Raw genomic sequence first — 20,320 nt, 5'->3', positions numbered from 1 at the left:
ATCCCCGAACCTATTTAGTGATGTACGAATATGAAGAAGCTGTTCCAAATTTTGGCTCTGAAGTTTATTGCCATGTCGTAACTGACCAATTTTTTTTTCCATTTTTTAAAAGTGAAAAACTGAATCAAGTAACATTTAATGTTTCAGCAAGAAGAATCTACTGGCTAGCCACCCCACCCCCGAGCAGCAAGTATTGGCCTAATCAGATAACAATCAGCCAGCCAGACACTAGAAAACAAACAAAATAAGCTGTTAAAGATAATAAAAGATCGCCATGAAAAGTAATGTAAACAGGTTGAATAGAATAAGCACCATCCTTGACGATTTGTGCGTGGCTTGGATTGGATAGATTGACTCTAAAAAGCCTAGCAGCTAGAGGAAGAGAGAGTGTTGGGGAGGACCCCACTCCTAGACTCAGGTTGGGGGCAGCAGGAGGGCTAAGGTCCTGCTTTATTTCTCTGCTTTATGCCACACCTCTCTTCATAACAGCTGTGGATTCTCGCTCTGGCAAAGCATCACGCAAAGCACTCGATCCAGAGTGGGTGAGAAGCAGAGGCACCAAACCACCTTCGTGCCTCCCACTAAACCTTCGATGAGAGGGACACACCGGGCCCAGGGCCCACAGGTCAGGGCTCCAACTGACAGTCCTGATGGCAGAAAGGTCAGAACAAGTGTTGCCCACTTGGGCCCAAAGAGACATGCAGATGGACCTGAAGCACCCTCTTCGCTTAGTTTTGTAGCTAGTTTGTTAGGCACAGAAAAATGCCTGGGGGAGTTTGATTTCTAATTCCGCATGAAAGAAAACGCGTCTGCAGACACATAATGTTCCTGGTTTACGAAAGTGCAAATGGGTTGACAAATCCCCAATCTGCGGTTTCTTGCCTTTTCTGATGGGCCTGCCCAGTGGTCCCTGCTTGGAAAGAGACAGGGGCTTGTCTCCTCCCACCTTCACCCCACTTCCTCAGATGGGCTGCACCCCTTACCCCACTGGCACAGCAAGGGTCATAACACATGGAAAGAAATCTGACTCTTTCCCAGAGTTGGCCGTAGCCAGGCTAGGCTGGGTGGGGGGAGGGTGTCCTGGTGGGCTGCTCCTGACATCAGTCCAGGTGTTTGGGGGGCGCACAGCAGGAAGAGAGGGAGGCAGGCTTTAGTCACCAAAACAGACCAAGCCAGATTCCTTGGCCCTTCAAAGACCTCAGGACAACTCACTAGAGGGACAATAAGCAGGGCACATAAGAAAGGGGGACATCAAGTCTCAGAGGGGGGCAGAGACACAAAGAAAAAGAACCAGGAGGAGACAAAAGTGGGTGATGGGGTCAAATGTGCTAAAATCAAACCAGGCATTGCAGCACAGAGAGAAGGGACACACCCGGCACCCTAAGGGCTCCCTGAGTCTGTGTTAGAGGTCGGCCCTAAAAGGGCCCAGGGAGCATCAGACCAAGCAGACACTCCCAACAGGCTGTTGTCACTGAGACCAGAAGTCGAAAAAGGGGGAATGGCTTAGGCAATGCCTCTCCCCCCTCCCCACACCGCCCGCCTCCCCAGCACTTGCACAACCAACTAAAACACCCAGGCACACGGCCTCACTGGTGCACACATATGGCACAGACAGGCCACAGCTTTCGCGTGAGTGCACAAACACACACAACCTTCCAGTCCATGGACACAGCGTATTCAACCTGCCAGCTGGTGGTGTAGGCACACCATGCACACACACAAACTCCCGTCAGTAGGGAACACACACACAACCTCTCTGCAGGCTCACGCTCATGCACACACACACATACTTACTCCACAACCTCTTGGCTACATACAAACCTGCACATAAGGTACATACAGAACCTCACGGCGTGGCAGGAGAACATGCACTCACAACCTCTGCGAGAGGTGCACACACACACACACACCCCTACACTCTCAGTTGGCGTGTCCGCACACACACGTTTAAGTGCACACACACGCACTCACAACCTGTCAGGTGCACAGCATCCTCCGCACCTCTCTGGTAGACGCACACACCCTGAACAACCTCTCTGTCTCATGCACACACAAAACCCAAAGGGCACAAGCACTCACAACCTGCCAGCAACACACACACACACGCACACACACGCTCGCAACTTCTCCGTTGGTGGAGCGCAAACCTAAACTCGCAGCGCGTCAGGGTCACCGCCACCCGCTCACAGCCTCGCCTGCGGGCTCACCCCCACACCCACGCACCCTCCTGCGCGGGCGCACCCCTCCCCCAGGCCCGTGCGGGCGCGCGGCAGCCAACTCTTGCGACGCGGGGAGTGCGCCCGCCCCCGGCCCGCGCCCGCCCACCCGCGCCCCTGCTCACCTTTCTCGCCCGCGCCCCGCGCGCGGCCCTCGTCCTCCTTGGGGTTGGTCACCTGGGTGATGATGGCCGGGCCGTCCATGGGTGCGCGGCGCGGCGTCCGCCCGCCGGCCCGGCCCCCCGCAAGCCAGGCGCGCGGGGGCGCGGCGCGGGGGGCGCGCGGGGCCGCGGGCCGGGGGGGCGCTCGCCGCCGCCGCCTGGGCGCGCCCGCCGCCCGGCCCCGCGCTCAGGGAGAGGCGGCCCGGGCCCGCGCCCCAGCTCCCGCCGCCGCCGCCGCCGCCGCCGCCGCCGCCGCCGCTGGGCTCGAGCGGCCGCCGCCTCGTCACCATGAACCCCGGAGCCGCGCCCGGGAGAGCCGCGCACGGGGAGGCGGAGCGGGAGGCCCGGCGCCGCGGGAAGCGGGAGCGGCCGAGGGGGAAGGAGCGAGCGCCGAGCGAGGGCGGGAGGGCGGGCGGGAAGGAGGGAGGGAGCGAGGGAAAGAAGGAGGGCGGGCGGGTGGGTGTGTCCCGGCCCGGGGACCGGCCTCCGCCGCCGCCCCCGGCGCTGCCCGCCGGGCCCGAGGGGAGAGGGGTGCGGGGTGAGACGGAGGGGTGAGTGGAGGGCGGGAGGGGCGTGCGCGCCGGTGTGTGTGTGTGTGTGTGTGTGCGCGCGCGTGTGCGTGAGGGGGTCTCGGGCGGAGGACTGGGGCGCAGGGCTCGCGGTGCGGGAGATTCGGCGGGGTTCTGGCGGTGGATGCCAGGGGCCCGGGGCTGGGGGAAGAGGTGCGGGGAGCCTGGCAGGCGCTGGGAGCTAAGCGGGGGCCTGCGGGCGTGCGGGTGGGGTTCACAGGGGGTGTGCACTGTGGGACCCGGGGGCCGAGGGGGGCTCGCACGGCTGCGGGAGCGAGTTTGGGCCCTGAGGAGGGATGTTTACCGCGAGGAGGCCGGAGGAGGAATATGGGGGGGGGGGGAGAGGGTGTTCCGTGGGGGTGTCTGGGGGGAGATGCTGGGTGAGGGGCGTCCCGGTGCGGGGACCGAGGAGTCAGGGATCAGGGCGCGGAGGGCAGCGGTGTGCGGAGGTAGAGGCTGCTAAGGCGTGGTCCCTCATACGCGGAGGGGTCCCGGACGCTCGTGTGAGGAAAAACCCGGGGGCGCGCGGGGCGGCAGAGGGGTCCCAGAGTGCGGAGAATCCTGGGGAGCCAGGAGTGAGCGGGGAGTCAGGAGGGGCGTCCGCGGTCGGGGCTGGGGGATCCGGCGGAACCCGCATCCGCATCGGGCCCGAGAGCCTGGGAGTCGGGCGAGCCTGGGAGTCGGGCGGCGGGCCCTCGAGGACCAGTCTCCTGGTACGTGTGGGTATCGGCGTCGAGGGGGGCCTGGGCAATGGGCATTTCCGGGTGCTCTGCAATAAGGGGGGTGGGGGAGCCGGTCGTGGGCTGAGGAGAAGAAGGGGCCGGTCGCGGGCCTAGCTGAGCAGGCACTGTGCTTCTGAAGAGCAGCCACCTACTGTCAGGCCTGGAGCGACGGCGTGCATGACGGCTAAGTGGCCCCTCGGCCTCGGAGGGTCCGAGCTTTTTCGCGCTCGCGCCTTCGCGTTCCAACTTGGAAGCCACACGGCCAGCCTTGTAAACCAGGGGGCGGGGCAGTGCCGCAGGAGGGCGGGTCCGGGGGCGGAGCGGTAGCGCTCGCGCGCGCTCTCCACCAATCAGGAGGATTCGGGAGGGCCTGCGGAGCGTGACGTGATCGGCAAGGCCGAGGGGGCGACCTGCGGCCTACAGAGCCTCGCCTGCCCGCGCGGGGTTGCGCGCGCACTCCGGGCCTCGTAGGCACGTTCAACCCCGTGGTCACTTAAAAGACGTGACGCTAGTAGGTCCTTTCTCGCTCCCCCGAGCCTCCCGGAGCTGGTGACAGCCAGGTGGCGTGCGCACCGAGGGAACCAGCGAGCCTCTCCAAAGTTTTCAAGTACACTCTCGGAAGCCCTCTGGCCGGGGGCAACCGGCCCACCTCACCAGTTTCTGCAGTGAGGGTCTCGGTGTGGGAGACGCCCCCCGACAGGGCTCTTGTGGCCAGGCAGGTGGGAAGGCACTTCAGGAGAGCTGCTATAAGAGGTACTTGGGGCCGCCTGTGGTTGTGCTGTGCCCCCAAATCCAAGACCTCCAGTGACATCCTGGCTCTCTGTGCGTGTGGATGGGTCCTGTGCCGGTTGCCTTGGTACGTGTTGATGCTTGTGTACCTGTTCGTCTAAGAGCACCTTTGGGACCCAGTGGATTGCCGGGGGTAGCTGAGATATGAAGGTTGAAGTGAAGTGCCCTGTCGGTTAGGAACGTAAGCCCTGGAGTATATACAGCCCAGGCTCCAGGACATGCCCTGCCTAACCCTCCCGGGTACCGACCAGATTGGGGCCCCATGGCACCCAGGACTAACCGTGTTCCTACTCGTGATGCTCTTTACATTTGTCACGAGGGTAGGGCTGGCCCAGGGCCTGGTGAATTCAAATGTTCTCTGAATTCAGTTTCTAAAAAACTGCAGAATTCTCAGGGGTCAGAGGGGTCTTGCAGCCAGATACTGTTCTACAGTTCTTAGTGTGTGACCACAGAGATCTGTATCCCCGCTGCCTGGTCGAGGCAGCATCCCTTTAGCCAGGGCAAGGTGATGGGAACATTTGGACTCACTGATCCACACGCTTGAGGCCTTGATTCCTTATGCATGGGGGACTTCGGGAAGGTCTACTCACTTAGCTGAGGCAGGGAAGGAGCTCAGCGCTCAAGGGTACAGGGCCAAAGGACATGATTTTCACACGCAGAGCTCCTCGGGTCTGGCCTTTCCTGAAACAATGACACCCCGCCCCCCCTGGACCCTCCAGTTTCTCTTACCTGTATCCTTCCCTGTCCTCAGCTTACTTCTGAGATCACCTCCAAAAAAAGGAAAAAAACAAAAAGCTACCTCACCGAAGCTTTTGTCTCAAGCTCAATCAAGAAAACAGCTTGCTATCTTTTTAAAGTTCTTCTTACCCTCCATATTATGTTCATTTAAAGTTTCAGGGCTTTTTTAATTTCGTAAATATTCACAGAAATCAAAGAGAAAAATCACCCACAGCCCTATCAGCATCCTTAAATCTATTTTTTCTCTACTTCTCCCTGTCCTTGCCAATATGTTGACATAATTTTATGTAGCTATAAAAATATCATGGTTAAAATTATAAGGTGAGCATCTTTCCATGCGGTGCATAATCATTTATAACTACCGTAATAAATGATTGCATAATGCCTCACTGAATGAGTCTTAGATAAGATAGTATCTTGGTTTGATAGATGAAGGAAAGATTCAAGAATTGCTATTGGTTCACCTGATTAGTCATGAGAAGAAAATACATTTATCTCAGTCCTTAACAGCATATCCAGAAGGATCAAATAATTAAATATAAAAAATTCATAGGGGCGTCTGGGTGGCTCAGGCGGTTGAGTGTCTGACCTTGATTTTGGCTTAGGTCATGATCTCAGGGTCCTGAGATGGAGCCCCACGTTGGGCTCCATGCTGAGTGTGGAGCCTGCTTAAGATTCTCTCTCTCTTTCTCTCCCCCTGTCTCTCTCCCCTGCTCGCACACACACGCTCTCTTTCTAAAATACAAAAATAAATAAAATTTAAAAAAATTAATTCATAAATAAATAAAACAAATATAGGTAAATGCTTTTTGATGTCAGATGGGAAAAGCTAAGAGTGACACAAATTACAACGAAATACAGAAATTACAGAGGATAAGATTAATAAGTGTGGCTACATTTGTTCTTTCAACAAACATTTATTGAATGCCCACTATGGGTTAGGTTCTGTTCTAGGCAGGCTCTCAGAGTTGTCTGAAATGAGGGTTAGGGAAATGGGCTGTCATATTCCCACATGTCCAGTTAAAGCTATGGGCTGTCCCTGGGATTCAGGGGGCTTAAAGCCCCCAGACACCTTGGGCTCTTGGGGAATGGAATCAAAACAGACGTAGTGACCTGAGGACAGGTACCAGCCATTGGAGGCCAAAGCACAAGTCCAAGAGAGAGATGCCCAGAAACAGTAAAAGGGATCTCAGGGGTCTGAACAGAGCACTGAAATGTTATCTGAGTCTCATTCCCCAAACTATTATAATGCAGTGTCCTTGTACCATATGCCCGATTTAATGTTTTTCTTTAAATTAACTTAATTTTTCTCTAAATAGAAAATTAGTGGATAAGATTTAGAAAAAAAAAAAAAAAGGCAAATGGAAGACGTAGGAAGAACCATGACTCAAAAGGGAGTGCTGCACAGAGTGCGGGGGCAGAGATTAGGGTACCAAGGGCAGTGGGACATGGCCCTAGAACTGGCAAGCCTGGCCCCATGAGGCCAAGGACAGGAGCAGGTAGGAAGATAGAGGGTGAGGTCAGCCTGGCCTGCAGACTCTGGTAGAGCTCTGGGGTGGAGCTCCAGTGTGGGGGAGGACAGTTGGGCCAGAAGCTGGGGGATGGGGGCAAGAATGCTGGTGGGGGGAGAAAGAGGCTGCCCTTGACAAAGGAACACTGAGTATGAAATGGGTGACTGGGAGGAGGCAGGGGAGGATGAGTGTCCCAGCTAGAGGGAACAGTAGCATGATTTCAGGCTGAGCGGCCAGGGAGAGCATACCTGGGGGAAAGTTCACAGTGGTTGGAGTTGAAGGCTCTGGTGATGTGTAGGGCTCAAGCAGAGCCTTGTAACTCAGGAGAGGTATCGGGGTTTTCTTTACTCTGAGGGCTGTGGGAATGACATATTCAGATATGTCTTTAGAAGGTTCCTACTGGGGCACCGGGTGGCTCAGTCGGTTAAGCGTCTGACTTCAGCTCAGGTCATGATCTCGCAGTTCATGAGTTCGAGCCCCGCATCCAGCTCTGTGCTGACAGATCAGAGCCTGGAGCCTGCTTCCAATTTTGTGTCTCCCTCTCTCTCTGACCCTCCCCCACTTGTACTCTGTCTCTCTCTCTCTCTCAAAAAGAAATAAAACATTTAAAAAATTAAAAAAAAAAAATCCTACTAACAGATTGGGTCAGAGGCAGTGCAAGAGGCAGGGAAAACCCACAGAAGATGTTGCATTAATCAAGAGAGGAGATGATGGGATGCTCTCTGGACTTGCCATTCCCAGCCTGGCTGGCCCTACTCTTTGCCTTTGAATCTCTGCTGTCTAGGCTCTGTGCTTTGTCAGCTTTCTGTCTTCTCTGTGGGCATCTCAATCTTGAGTTTTGTGTCTGTTACTTAGTTTCTATGTCAGTGTCAGCTTTTCTGGTCTTTCTTGGATTCTAGCTGCACGTGCTTCTGGCTCAGGGCAGCAAGTCTCCTGCTGGGAAAGCAGTAGAAGAAGTGGGATCTGGGCAGAGATTCCTGGCGGTCAGTTAAGTGGATACAAACCTGAGTCTGCTCACAAGTCTCTCTGCCTAGATGTGGTTCCTTGGGACCTAGGACCTTGGGACCTAGATGTGGGTGGCAGTTCTCCCCTACAGTGGACCAGCCCAGAGTCTGATCAGCTCCAAAAAAGGCGTATTCTAGCTATGCAGGACAGGCTGCACTCACAGAGGTCGTTTATTTATTCTTCAGGTATGTTTTTGGATGCCTTCAGTGTGCCAGGCTTGGGCCAAAGGCAGTAGACATAGTGCCCTCAAGAGACTCATGGCCTGATGGAAGACGCAGAGGAAAATCAGGATGGCACAGAGTAGAACTGATTTATTCTCCTGGTAGCCCAGGAGTCCCCACAGAGGATATGATGCTGGCAAAAGCATCTTCGAGCCCACAGTGTCCCAGTTAAGAGGACTTTTCCAACCACGGCGTCCACAGAGAAAGCTCCGTCTGAGGAATAGTGGGACATCATGACGGAGGAAGAGATTGGGGTTTTGAGAGCCAGGTTGAGTTTGGACTTCAACTTGTGGGTAATCTGGTGCTATTGATACTTCTTGAGCAAGGAACAGGTAGCATTTAAGAAACTTGTTCAGATCGGTGAGTTGAAGTGGAAAACAATTCAAACCAGGCTAAGCAACAACGGGGACTATATTGGCTTGTGTAACCAAACAAGGGTTACATGCCTGGGCTGCAGTGGTCTGGGAACAGCACCTCGGACTCAAGGATGTGGAGGCCCCAGGGGGAACGTATGAACTTTCTATGAGCTGGAGGATCCAGGTATAGTTAGGGAAGCCAGAGGGCTTCTTTATGCCCAAGACGCCCTGTCTTGTCTTTCCCATGCAGGTTGCCCAGGACATCATTCCTGAGGGCTCCCCAAAAGCTCATCTTTTTGTCCTTAACATCCATGCTGCTCCCACAACATCCTGATTCGTCCTTTCCAAGACTCCTGCTCCCTCATCACACATAGATTCCTCCAACCAAATGCCTATGTCCACTGCCACCTGGCATCCTGGCCATCTTTGTCCTCTGCTGTCATCCCCAGGGATGCTTTCCATCTGTCCCCGTGTGGGACCTGTGCAAAGCATCCTTGCCACCTATAGACACTTCACTGCCAAGAATAAGGCCCCCAGATGAGCCAGTGGTCCAGCAGGTGCAGCCTGCCCCCTGGTGGCCCCCATGTTGTGAGGTCCTTTTCATGTGCCAATTGGATATGGAAGTTGGACTCACTGCTTGCCTGTTCCCTGATGAATAATGTAGGGCCCAAGGGCGGGCTGCTCCAGAATGTGCCACGTTGGCATATTGATTATTTAATTAATTATTTTAGAGAGAGCAAGAGAGCGTGTGAGATGGTGAGAGGGGCAGAGGGAGAGAGAGAAAATCTTAAGCAGTCTCCTCAGGTACCCAAGGCTTGATCCCATGACCCTGGGATCACGACCTGAGCTGAAATCAAGAGTTGGACACTCCACTTACTGAGCCCCCCAGGCACCCCTGGCATAGTTATTATTTTAAATAAAAGTTACCTGAAAGCCAGCCTGTGCGAGAAGGACACTCAGACCCTCTGTCCCCCTGAAATCAGGAAAGAAATCTCCTGGGTGAAAGGTACCCTACCTGTACCAGGAGGTAAAGAGACATCCTTATCACCAGAGATGGGAATTTTAGAGCTCAGAACAAGCCTTGTTAGTTTTACTAAGTTACTACTCCAACCCAAAGTTTTTTCTTTGTCTGGTCAGTTCCTCACAAATTTATTATCTCTTTGTCTAAAAAAGTATAAAGACCCTGCTTTGGTCATTTCTTTGGGTCTCCATTTCATTATTGGGCCTTCATCTACACGTAAGAAAACCTTGGGGTTTTTTTTTCCACCCGTTAATCTGTCTCATGTCAATTTAATTTTTCGTGCAGCTGGAAGAACCTTGGGCCAAGGGAAATCTCTCCCTTCTCTTCAGTACCACAGCCAGAGTGGGCTCGCTCCTGTCCCCTGCCTCACCGAGCTGTCGTGGGCTGCACTCCTGTTCAGTTTCCCCCAGGGTATTAACAGAAAAGAGCTCAGGAACGTGAGGGCCCATGTGCTTGTCTAGGGCAGAGAGGGCAGGGGAAATGAGCATTGGGCCCCACTTGGCAGCCAGTCTTCTTGGTTAGAAGATGAAGTGGCATTGGTGATGCTGGCCACAGGCGATAAAGAATAGGCCAGTGAGCTGGGGTCCTGAACACTGAGAAGAGGACCCTAGGCAAAAAGTAGGTGGTTAGGAAGTGTTTGGGGAATTTGAAAACAAGACATGTCCTGGCCTGAGACAGACTCTTGGGCCTGTGAGGCTGAGTTGGTGCATCTTCAGGGCACCCAGAAATCCGAGAAGCCTTTGCGGAGGAGGACATCCTAGCCACTTTCCTTCTACTTCCCAAATCCTAGACCTGCCCTGCCCAGAGAACTGGGGTAGGATAAGGGGACACGGCCCTGTGCTCACATCCTCCCTGGGAGTCCTGGGGGGAGGGAGCGCATGGTCCTACCCCGAAACTCAGTTACCAAGGAATAGCTATTAGAACAGGGTGGGTAAGGCAGCCCTGTGTCCCCTCAGCCCACTGGTGGGAGTGGCTTTGGTTCCTGAAGGGCCAGAGAGTCCCAGAGTCCCAGATTGATTTGGTGACTCTGGAGCCAATGAGCTCCTTGAAGTGGGACCCCACACTTTTAGCACCCCGTGGATTGCCCCTTCAATGCTTCTCCTATGTCCCGAGGTACCAGGCATCACCTGCCCAGGCAAGTAGACACTGCTCTAGCCTAGCTGATGGCATCTGGCTTCTCTTACCCAGGCTACCCAGGCCCCAGGCTTTGGCCCAGCCACAGGTCCCTTTATTCCCTGACTTGTGTTTGCAGTGGCTGAGTTGGAGCTGAGGTAGACAAACCCAGACATGCCCAAAGTCTGTGGCATGAGATATTTCACAGGCAGGTCTGGTCACAGACACACATTTGGCACACACAGGTACAAACTCATTTGTACACAGGCTCATATACGTGCTGGGACAGAGGGCACACACATGACAAGGTTGTCTCTGCCCAGGCTGGTTTCTTCCACCTTGGCATGCCTGTTTTTCTCTCTCTCTCTCTCTCTCTCTCTCCCTTGCCTCTGGTTCTCGAAGTCCAGCCCTGCCAAGCCTTACCGTGCCTCTTCAGTTCCCCTTGAACCGTTCAGTTCCCCTCCTACCTTCCTGGTCGTTTTGGCCCATCCCTCCCGTACATGATCACAAGTAAAAGCAAGGAAACGTCTGCTAGCAATTGCTATTTTTCACACAAACTTCCCCAGAGGCCCGGGTGGAGAGAGGGCTGGGCTTTCTGCTTTGGAACTGGGGGAGAGAATACAGCGTGAAAAAAAGATGTCAGTACATTAGCCTGTCCTCTGACACAGACAGCCCCACCCCGAGCCACACACATCTTCGTTCCCCCAGCACACTCCCAGGTGCACCTGCTCCACTTTGTCCTTCTACGCAGCCGTCCCACCTGCACCGCTGAAGCCCGTTCCCAGGTGGGGCTCTCGGCCCCGATGAGCCACCGGTCCTGCTCTGCTGCCGAGGTGGCCATGGGAGGCACTCCCTGTGCTCCACACCTGAGTGCTAGGCTGGGGACCCTGTCTCCACTGAAGGAGGCCGCAGGCTAGGTTCCTCTCTCTGGGCCTTGCTTTTCAGGTAGATGATGGCCTGTCGGCCCAGAAAGAATGAGTGCAGACCAGAAGGGGACACCTATCCTGGTCTGAGCTTGGAGATGGGACTGAGGAAGTAAAATTTCCAGACATTTTTTTTTTTTTTTAATTTTTTTTTTCCAACGTTTATTTATTTTTGGGACAGAGAGAGACAGAGCATGAACGGGGGAGGGGCAGAGAGAGAGGGAGACACAGAATCGGAAACAGGCTCCAGGCTCTGAGCCGTCAGCCCAGAGCCCAACGCGGGGCTCGAACCCACGGACCGCGAGATCGTGACCCGGCTGAAGTCGGACGCTTAACCGACTGCGCCACCCAGGCGCCCCTACTTCTGCCTTTTAAAAAAAATTTTTTTTTTAATGTTTATTTATTTTGGACAGAGAGAGACAGAGCATGAGCGGGGGAGGGGCAGAGAGAGAGGGAGACACAGAATCGGAAACAGGCTCCAGGCTCTGAGCCGTCAGCCCAGAGCCCGACGTGGGGGTCGAACTCCCGGACCGCGAGATCGTGACCCGGCTGAAGTCGGACGCTTAACCGACTGCGCCACCCAGGCGCCCCTTGACATTTTGGAACCATTACCATGATGTTTTAAACGTTCAAAGCAAATTTTTGAGAAATGAAGACACGAGTCACCTAGATTTGGCCAGACCTAGAGAGTCCACAGAGTTCCTTAACATTGTCTCTGTCTCTAAGTCCCTGGCGGCTCTTGGTGGGAGAGAAGGTGGGTGGGTGTCACCCATCCTGACTGTTTACCTTATGCCAAGCTCTGACTGGGTACCGTGTGTCCCTGAGGGGGAGAGGCTCCTTTGGCTGCAAAGAATGGAGACACTCGTAGGGAAGGACAGGGGTGAGGGTCCCAGAGCAGGGGTCTCTGCCCCATCTAAAGCCTCTTGGGAACCTAGCTTAGACTCTGGCGAAACCTACTGCCCGACGGCCCTCGGGGCTGACTGGGTCCCACTGCTGACCTCAGGAAACTGGGTCACTCAGGATCAGAAGCACTCCAGACCAGCCCTCTTGTCATTTGTCATGACTGTGACTCGGCCAAATCTTCCATCCCTGCTTCTCTTTGGTTCTAATCACCTGTCTCCCTGTTAGCAACTTACTAATGCTCTCAAGTCCCATTTTCAATTCTGGGGAGAGAGAGAGAGCGAGAGCGAGAGAGAGTCTGTTTAGTTCAGCTCATTACCATTGTTCAAGTTAGGTTGTGTAAAATTTTACTACCAAGCTTAGTGACTTGAAAAAAATTTATATTGCGTATGATCTGCAATTTGGGCAGGGCTTGATAGAGATAGCTCGCCTCTGCCTTACATGGTGCCATCTGGACAGCTTGAAGGCTGAGGCTGGGGCCGTCAGAAGGCTCACTTTCTCACGTCACAGTTGACGCTGGCTGAGACTTTTAGGCTACTGGAAAATCTAATGGTTGTATTACTCATGCCTTTCACTTGCTGTACTCTGACGTTTTGACATCTTGGGATCTTGCTGACTCTGGATGGACTGCGCCTCCCAGGGCTAGCTCATTCCTAGAGATGGCGAGTAACTCACCTGTGCGCACATCTTTCCCATGCAGACCAACCGATCCAGAGCTCATCTCCCGGCCCCAACCACTCCCTTATGAAGCTGTTACACTCCAGGCCAGTTTTCCCTTTCCCTAATCACCTCAGGGCCAAGTGCATCCCAGAGCCCACGGACACTATTCAAACTAGCCAATCCTTAACCGGCCGAGGCTGTCTCACTTGTACCTTTCCATGGAAACCACAATAAAGTCTCTTGTCACAGCTTTCCTTTCTCTTAGTCTGCTTCCTGACCAACCCTGGCTCTTCCTTTTGAGCCCCCACCCCATGGCATGGTATACCCCCTTCTCTTGGGAGCTATGAGTGTAACGAATTGTCTTTTCAATGGCAGTCACCCTCTGATCCGTTGGCCTCACCATATGTGAATGAGAACAAAACCCATATTTTAAACCAATGGTCTCTCAGGTGGTGTGGGCTTCCTCACATCCTGGTAGCCGACCTGCCAGAGTGAGTGCCCTCTGAGAGAGAGCCCAGTTGGGTAGCCATATCACATTTCATGACCTAGTCTCAGAAGATACCCGGTATGGCTTCTGTTGCTTTCTGCTCACCAAGGAAGCCGCAAAGCCCCGTCTAGGTTCAGGGGGAGGAGAAATAGACCCCACCTCTTGGCGGGCATGGCAAGGTGACAGACGAACATGTGAACAGAAATGTGGCGGCAAGTGTTGGCAAGTACAGTCTGCCAAATCATCGTCTCTGGGCAGAAGTCTTCGCGCCAGGCCACCTCTTAGGTCACCGGCCAGTCACTGGTTAGGCTGCTCATAGGTCAGATGTCCAGTCCCATTTCAGTATTGTCCTACCTGAGCAAGAGGAGCCCTCGCCCTGGGCCTGGCACTGTGGAGTGCACTATCCATGCCCTCGCCCCAGGCTTCCCCTTCTTCAGGGGAGGAGGAATTTGCAGGACCACAGGGCATGTGACTACCTACAATCTGTGTACCCACCAGCCCTGTTTTAGAACATACTCAGAGCACCCACAACCCTGGAATTTCCTACCCAAACAGCTCTCAACCCACCGCTAAGATCAGTAGGCATGTCTTCCCTGGATCTGTTTCTTGAGGGCTGACCTCACCATTGGTGAGGAATGGCCAAAGGGCGGCTGTTTGCAAACATGGGGGAGGGGGGTAAGAGTACAGCTGGAATGGACAGATAGAGGAGAGTCCCCATGCACGGCCATGGTGCCTCACGTGTCGGGGGGAGGAGGAAGGCAGGCTGTGGACCAGGGGCTTGGGGGCTTGGGGATGCCCCCATGCAGAACGTCAAGGAATCTGATCACTTAAAAACTTAACTTGGTCTTCCAGCCTTGTGTTCCTTTGCAGTTCCCTGGAATGGATTGGACGGAGTGAAGCATGCGGAATCTGTGTTCTCTTTCCCCACAAATGTCAGAATTGGGTCTTCCCTTGTCCAGCTGGCTCTTGGGGAGTGGTGGCATTTCCTGGGGTGTAGAAGATTGCCTGAAGGAGAGCCCAAGGTGGCTGTAGGTGTGTCAGGCACAAGGGACTCTGTCTTCACCAATGCTCACAACCTCTCTGTGAGATGTAGAAATTAATAATGGCTTGTTACAGGCAGGACATGGGATCAGAGAGGCCAAGAGGCTCGCCCAGTCACACAGCCAGAGAGGAGTTGAGATGGCAATGGTTTCCCTCATGTCTGGGCTTCCTTCTGTCCAAGAAGCAGCTGCTTGAGATTACAGGGCAAGGCATTGCCAGAAGAGTTTGCAGATCCGGATCCCGTGCCTAAAATAGTATGGCTCGGAAGGTGAGTGCACTTGATTTATTTGAGGAAGAAATGGCATCGACAGAAATCTAGGAAAGGGTTCGGGGATAAACACAATAGTTAATAAAGCCTCCTCAAGCTGAGTGGAGACACACTCATCTGGGACAAGTAGCACGTGATCAGGGACTGAAATGGGCACTTTTTCCTACATTCTGATTAACGAGGCCTGAGACCCAGAACCTGCTAGATGGGTGTTCGCGAGGCAATGGAGACATGTTCTCAGCTCACAACTGCAGACTGCCTATCTGTGGAATATTCCAAGAGAAATATGAGGAGATGGAGGTAAGCGGCAAGAGAGTATGACATAGCCCTAAAGTTATGTCCTATCTATTGTGTCTCTCCTTTGCATATGCTATTCCCTCTGCCAAGAATGTTGTTCCTGCTCTGCTCCTTGAGTAACACTTCCCTGCCTCCCAAGGCCCAGATATCAGGGGACCCCCTTTTCTGAGTTTAGTATTCCTGGTATGTGCTCCCTTGGCCTTTGGACTGATTAATCTGGAAACAGCAATTGCAGGGTGAGAAGGGAGAGGTGGCACAAATGTCCCTGAATCGGTCTGCAAACTGATTTAACACATCCTGGCTCTAGCAGATTCGGCTGCACCGTCCCATATGCTGCATGGGGTCCCTGCTTCTCACCTGGTTTCTCCTTCCTACCCAGAAAAGCTTGATATGCCAAGACCATTTCCCTTTCCAGTACTGAAACACATTTTTCTTCTTTCCTAACTTCATTCAACTTTAAAGTCTCTTTTTGCCTTTTGGTTATATATATTTTCTTTTTTTAGTGTTTGTTTTATTTTTGAAAGAGAGACAGAGTGTGAGCGGGGGTCGGGGAGGGGGAGAGAGAGAGGGAGACACAGAATCCAAAGCAGGCTCCAGGCTCCGAGCTCTGAGCTCCAAGCTGTCAGCACAGAGCCCGACACGGGGCTCGAATTCACGAACCGTGAGATCGTGACCTGAGCTGAAGTCGGACGCTTAACCGACTGACCCACCCAGGCGCCCCTACAAACATATTTTCTTCAACGGTGAGGTCCTGATAGATCATGAGGCACCGCTCTAATGGCTAAGACCAGAAACCAGGAAGCAAGGTTGCTTGCACCTCTCCAAAGGCAGTGCAGGACTTCCACAGGGCAAGACTGTCTGAACCTCAACCGCTTTTCCCGTTTCTGAGAACAGAGGCTGATTCAGATATACACTGCTTTATTACTTACTATTATATAAGAGCCATCTCTGCAGCCTTCTTGTTGGTGCTAAGTCGGTTTAAAAGTTCCAGATGCAGGAAAAGCCTTCTCCAGCCCTAGCACTGGCTGTTGTCAGCAGGACCTCACTCAAAATCATGTAAATATCCAAGCCAGAGAATGCACACTGGCAGCGCAGGCGTCCATGCTGGAGGCAAACCTGGTTGGTTGTTGTTTCCACTGTTGTTTGGTTTTGCTTGTACAGGGAAGACTCTCACAATGGATTAAAAAGAATAATAATTATAGGCTTAAAGAAACATTGCAAAAATAAAGAATTCCTGTTATACCCTTCAACTAGATTCCCCAAATGTTTGCTTTTTATCCCCCCATATTATTATCATTTGAACCACGTGAGAATTAGTTGCAGACTTACCCCTAAACACTTCGGTGAATATTTCCTAAAAAAACAAGCACAGTCTCTTACATAACCATGTACCATTCCCAAAGCAGAAAATCAACATTGACACAGTATTATTATCTGATCTGTAGGCCTTCCTCACCTTTTACCAGTTGACCTGTTCCGCCATTTATAGCAAAAGAGAAAATTTATTTTTTCTGGTCCAGGAGCCACTCTAGGATCATGTTGTCATGTTTCTATTATTTCCTTTAATCTGGAACAGTTCCCTGGTCTTTCTTTGTCTTTCATGATTTTGTCAGTTTTGTGGAGTACAGGCCAGTTATTTTGTGGAAAATCCCTTACTAGGGGTTTGCCTGTTGTTTCCTGATGATCAGATGTGGGCTATGCATTTTTGGCAGGAATACTCCAGAAGTATTGTTTCCTTACCGGTGTGTCATGTGAAGGGGCCCACCATGTTGCTTTGTGGCATTGGTATCATTCACTTCGATCTCTCGGTTAGGACAGCATTCCTAGGGGTTTATCCGCTGCAAATTTTGTCCCTTTGTATTTTCCCCTTTCTAAATAAAAAGCATTTTGTGGGGAGGTACTTTGAGATCATGTAAATATCCACATTCCCGCCAAATATTCACCCTCTGTTTCTATCATCTGTTGACTCTTGCCTGAATCAGTTACTGCCGTCCGATTTTCCTGGTTTGGGAAAAGTGGGAATTAGTTTAAGTTAGCTTTTGTGTGTTTGACGTCTTCCCATTATTCTTTGGGCCCTTCTTTAATTTCTTTTCTGTCTTTTTTTTTTTTAATGTTTATTTTTCAGAGACAGAGAAAGACAGAGCACGAGTGGGGGAGGGGCAGAGAGAGAGGGAGGCACAGAACCCAAAGCAGGCTCCAGGCTCCGAGCTGTCAGCACAGAGCCCGATGTGGGGCTCGAACCAATGAACCGTGAGATCATGACCTGAGCTGAAGTCAAACGCTTAACCCACTGAGCCACCCAGGCACCCCTCATTTATACCTTTCTTTTTCACTTAATGTAGAGGGAAATAACTCCATTTCAGTTTACAGAGATCTTCCTCATATCTTTCTTTTTTTAGCTGCACTGCATAGGAGTATCTTAAGGATACATTCCTGAATAACTGTGTAAAAGGGTAAACACACATATAGTTTTGTTAGGAATTGCCAATTTCCTCCCAGGAAGGTTGTCTCAATTTGCATTTCCACCAGCAATGTATGAAAGTGCCTCTTTCCCCACAGCCACAACAATAGAATGTGTTGTCATATTTCAAATTTTTGCCAGTCTGCTGGGAGAGAAATGGTATCACAGCATAGTTTAAATTTGTATTTCTCTTATAATGTGAGCTGAACATATTTTCATATGTTTAAGGCCCATTTAAATATCTCTATATATTTTAGTGAACTGTCTATTCATGTCTTTTGCCCATTTTTTTCCTATATATTTTGTTAAATCTCACCTCCTCCATGTTTTAGAGCTCTTTCTATATTAAGGATATTGGCCCTTATCTGCAACATAGATTGCAAATATTTTCTCCCGTTTTATCATTTGACTTTGCTTATGGTGTTTTTTTGCCAAGAGGAAATTTTTTAGTTTTATGTGGTCAAATTTATCAATCTGTTCTTTATTGCCACCAGATTTTGAGGCGTAGTTAGAAAGCCTTTCCCTACACCTAGATTATGCAAGAATCCATCCATATTTTCTTCTAGTACTTGTATGGTTTCATCTTTTACAGTTAGATCTCTGATCTATTTGGAGTTTATTCTCCTGTGGGGTGTGAGATAAAGATCTAGTTTCTCCTTTGTTCCATGGCTACCCTGTGGTCCCAATGCCATCTATTAAAAGGTCAATCTTTGGGGCGCCTGGGTGGCGCAGTCGGTTAAGCGTCCGACTTCAGCCAGGTCACGATCTCGCGGTCCGTGAGTTCGAGCCCCGCGTCAGGCTCTGGGCTGATGGCTCAGAGCCTGGAGCCTGTTTCCGATTCTGTGTCTCCCTCTCTCTCTGCCCCTCCCCCGTTCATGCTCTGTCTCTCTCTGTCCCAAAAATAAATAAACGTTGAAAAAAAAAATTTAAAAAAAAAATAAAAAAAAAATTAAAGGTCGATCTTTGCCCTAGTGACTTGAAATCTCAGCTTTATTGTATAAAAATTTTCCATATGTATTCAGGTTGATTTTTTAGGCTTTTAATTCTGTTCTGCCGGACACTCTATTCATGCACCAATATCACACTGTTTTAATTACAAGGCTCTAAAGGATGTTATAATGTCCAGTAGGGCTAGTCCCTGAGCCCTTATTAAAGTTTTTTTTCCTGAAGTATTTTTCTAGATATTTATTCTTCCATATAAATTTTAGTATCGACTTGTGTAGCACCACTAAAAAATGATTTGTCCCCAAAATGTTCCTAAATTTTGAATTAGTTCCCAGTGTTTAAAATGGGGGGAAATATATGGACTTCTGGTTTCTCTTGAAAACTGGGATGGTTTATCAGCATGGGCCTTCTCTTTGCACACCACCTAATGGTGTAGAGCAGAGCCGTAGCTGCGGCCTTCACAGAGGCCTGCGGTCCCCGGGGCTACACAGGGCCCACCCCTCCCTCTGACCTCTCACCTATGACCTTCACGCATAGAAGTTCCTTGTGTGGCCTGTGAGTTGGTGACACAGGCTTTAAATGACCACGAATGTTATATTCCATGACTGCCTTTGTCATCTGTTTCTCTGTGTGACAATTTTTTTGTTCACTGCTGTATTTCCAGGGCCTAAGAAGAGAGCTTGGGGCATTGCTGGCACTTGGTAAATATTTGTTCAATGAATGGATTTTTATAGATGGGAAACAAGAAATGACCAAAATGTGTTCTCTCTTCAGGAGACCACTGAAAACCAGCACATATGGGTGGGTAAGTTGGCACAACCCTTACTGAGGGCAATTTGGCAATATTTCTCAAAATTACAAATGTCCAGATCAGTAGTGCTCACACTTTTACTTATTTCATTTTATTTTACTTATTTTATTTTGTTTTATTTATTTTATTTTAGAGAGAGAGCATGAGTAGGGAAGGAGCAGAGGGAGAGAGAGAATCTTAAGCAGGCTCCGTGCCCAGCACGGAGTTCGACATGGGGCTCAGTCTCACAATGGAGAGTTCATGACCTGAGACGAAATCAAGGGCTGGACCCTTAACTGACTGAGCCACCCAGGCACCCTTCACGGTTTTACTTCTGACATTTGCCTCGCATGTGTTTGCACATACGCAACATGATGACATAAAGGGTTATTTATTGCAGTAATAATGAAGATGGGAAAGAAATTACATTTTCTTCAAAGGGGGGCTGATTACATAAATTATGGCTTATGTATACATTAAAACAATGGAACACCATTCAGGTAATGAAAAGAATAAGAATACTTTCTACAAGGGGTGCCTGGGTGGCTCAGTCGGTTGAGCGTACGACTTCGGCTCGGGTCATGTTCTCACTGTTCGTGAGTTCGAGCCCCGCGTCGGGCTCTGTACTGACAGTTCGGAGCCTGGTGCCTGCTTCGGATTCTGTGTCTCCCTCTCTCTCTGCCCCTCCCCTGCTCATGCTCTGTCTCTCTCTGTCTCAAAAATAAATAAAGACATTTTAAAAAATTAAAAAAAAAAGAATACTTTCTACTGAGAGGGGAGAATAGGTATAGCAGGCTGCCTTTTGTTTATAAAGGGAAAAAGCAAAGGTCCATATTTATACCTGCTTGTAAGTATGTAAGGAAAATCTGAATGCACTCAGAAGGAATAAATAATATGGTTGGTCAGGGGGTAGAGGAAGTATGGTAAAGACAAGGAGCAAATGGGGATTGGATGGGAGGGAAACTCCTCTCTCCTTCCATGACCCTGAGGAGTAGGTTTTAAACCAAGTACTTCTATATGCATACATAATGTATGCACACACACACACACACACACACACGTGTGTGTGAAAACAGCTATTAAACTAAAAAGATAGCAGAGGAAGTCATCAGACCCCTGGAGACCA

General features: G+C 51.1%; 1 protein-coding gene across 7 annotated transcripts in view; it reads right to left on the bottom strand.

Moving 5' to 3' along the window:
• The window catches only part of CTDSPL (CTD small phosphatase like), a 121,144-nt gene extending 118,702 nt beyond the window's left edge, over positions 1–2,442 (bottom strand). For all 7 annotated transcript variants that reach the window (XR_003971720.1, XM_030329374.1, XM_030329371.1 and 4 more), the window contains exon 1: positions 2,342–2,442. Coding sequence is in view for 6 of the 7 variants with exons in the window: in XM_030329374.1 (XP_030185234.1) it covers positions 2,342–2,420 (79 nt within the window). In the remaining variant the exon portion in view is untranslated. The remainder of the gene's footprint in view (positions 1–2,341) is intronic.
• Positions 2,443–20,320: the final 17,878 nt, after the last annotated feature.

Source organism: Lynx canadensis, chromosome C2, assembly GCF_007474595.2.
Source record: "Lynx canadensis isolate LIC74 chromosome C2, mLynCan4.pri.v2, whole genome shotgun sequence".
Classification (NCBI taxonomy): domain Eukaryota; kingdom Metazoa; phylum Chordata; class Mammalia; order Carnivora; family Felidae; genus Lynx; species Lynx canadensis.
The sequence above is the reverse complement of the archived record's forward strand: the minus strand, read 5'-3'. Positions and strand labels throughout refer to the sequence as shown.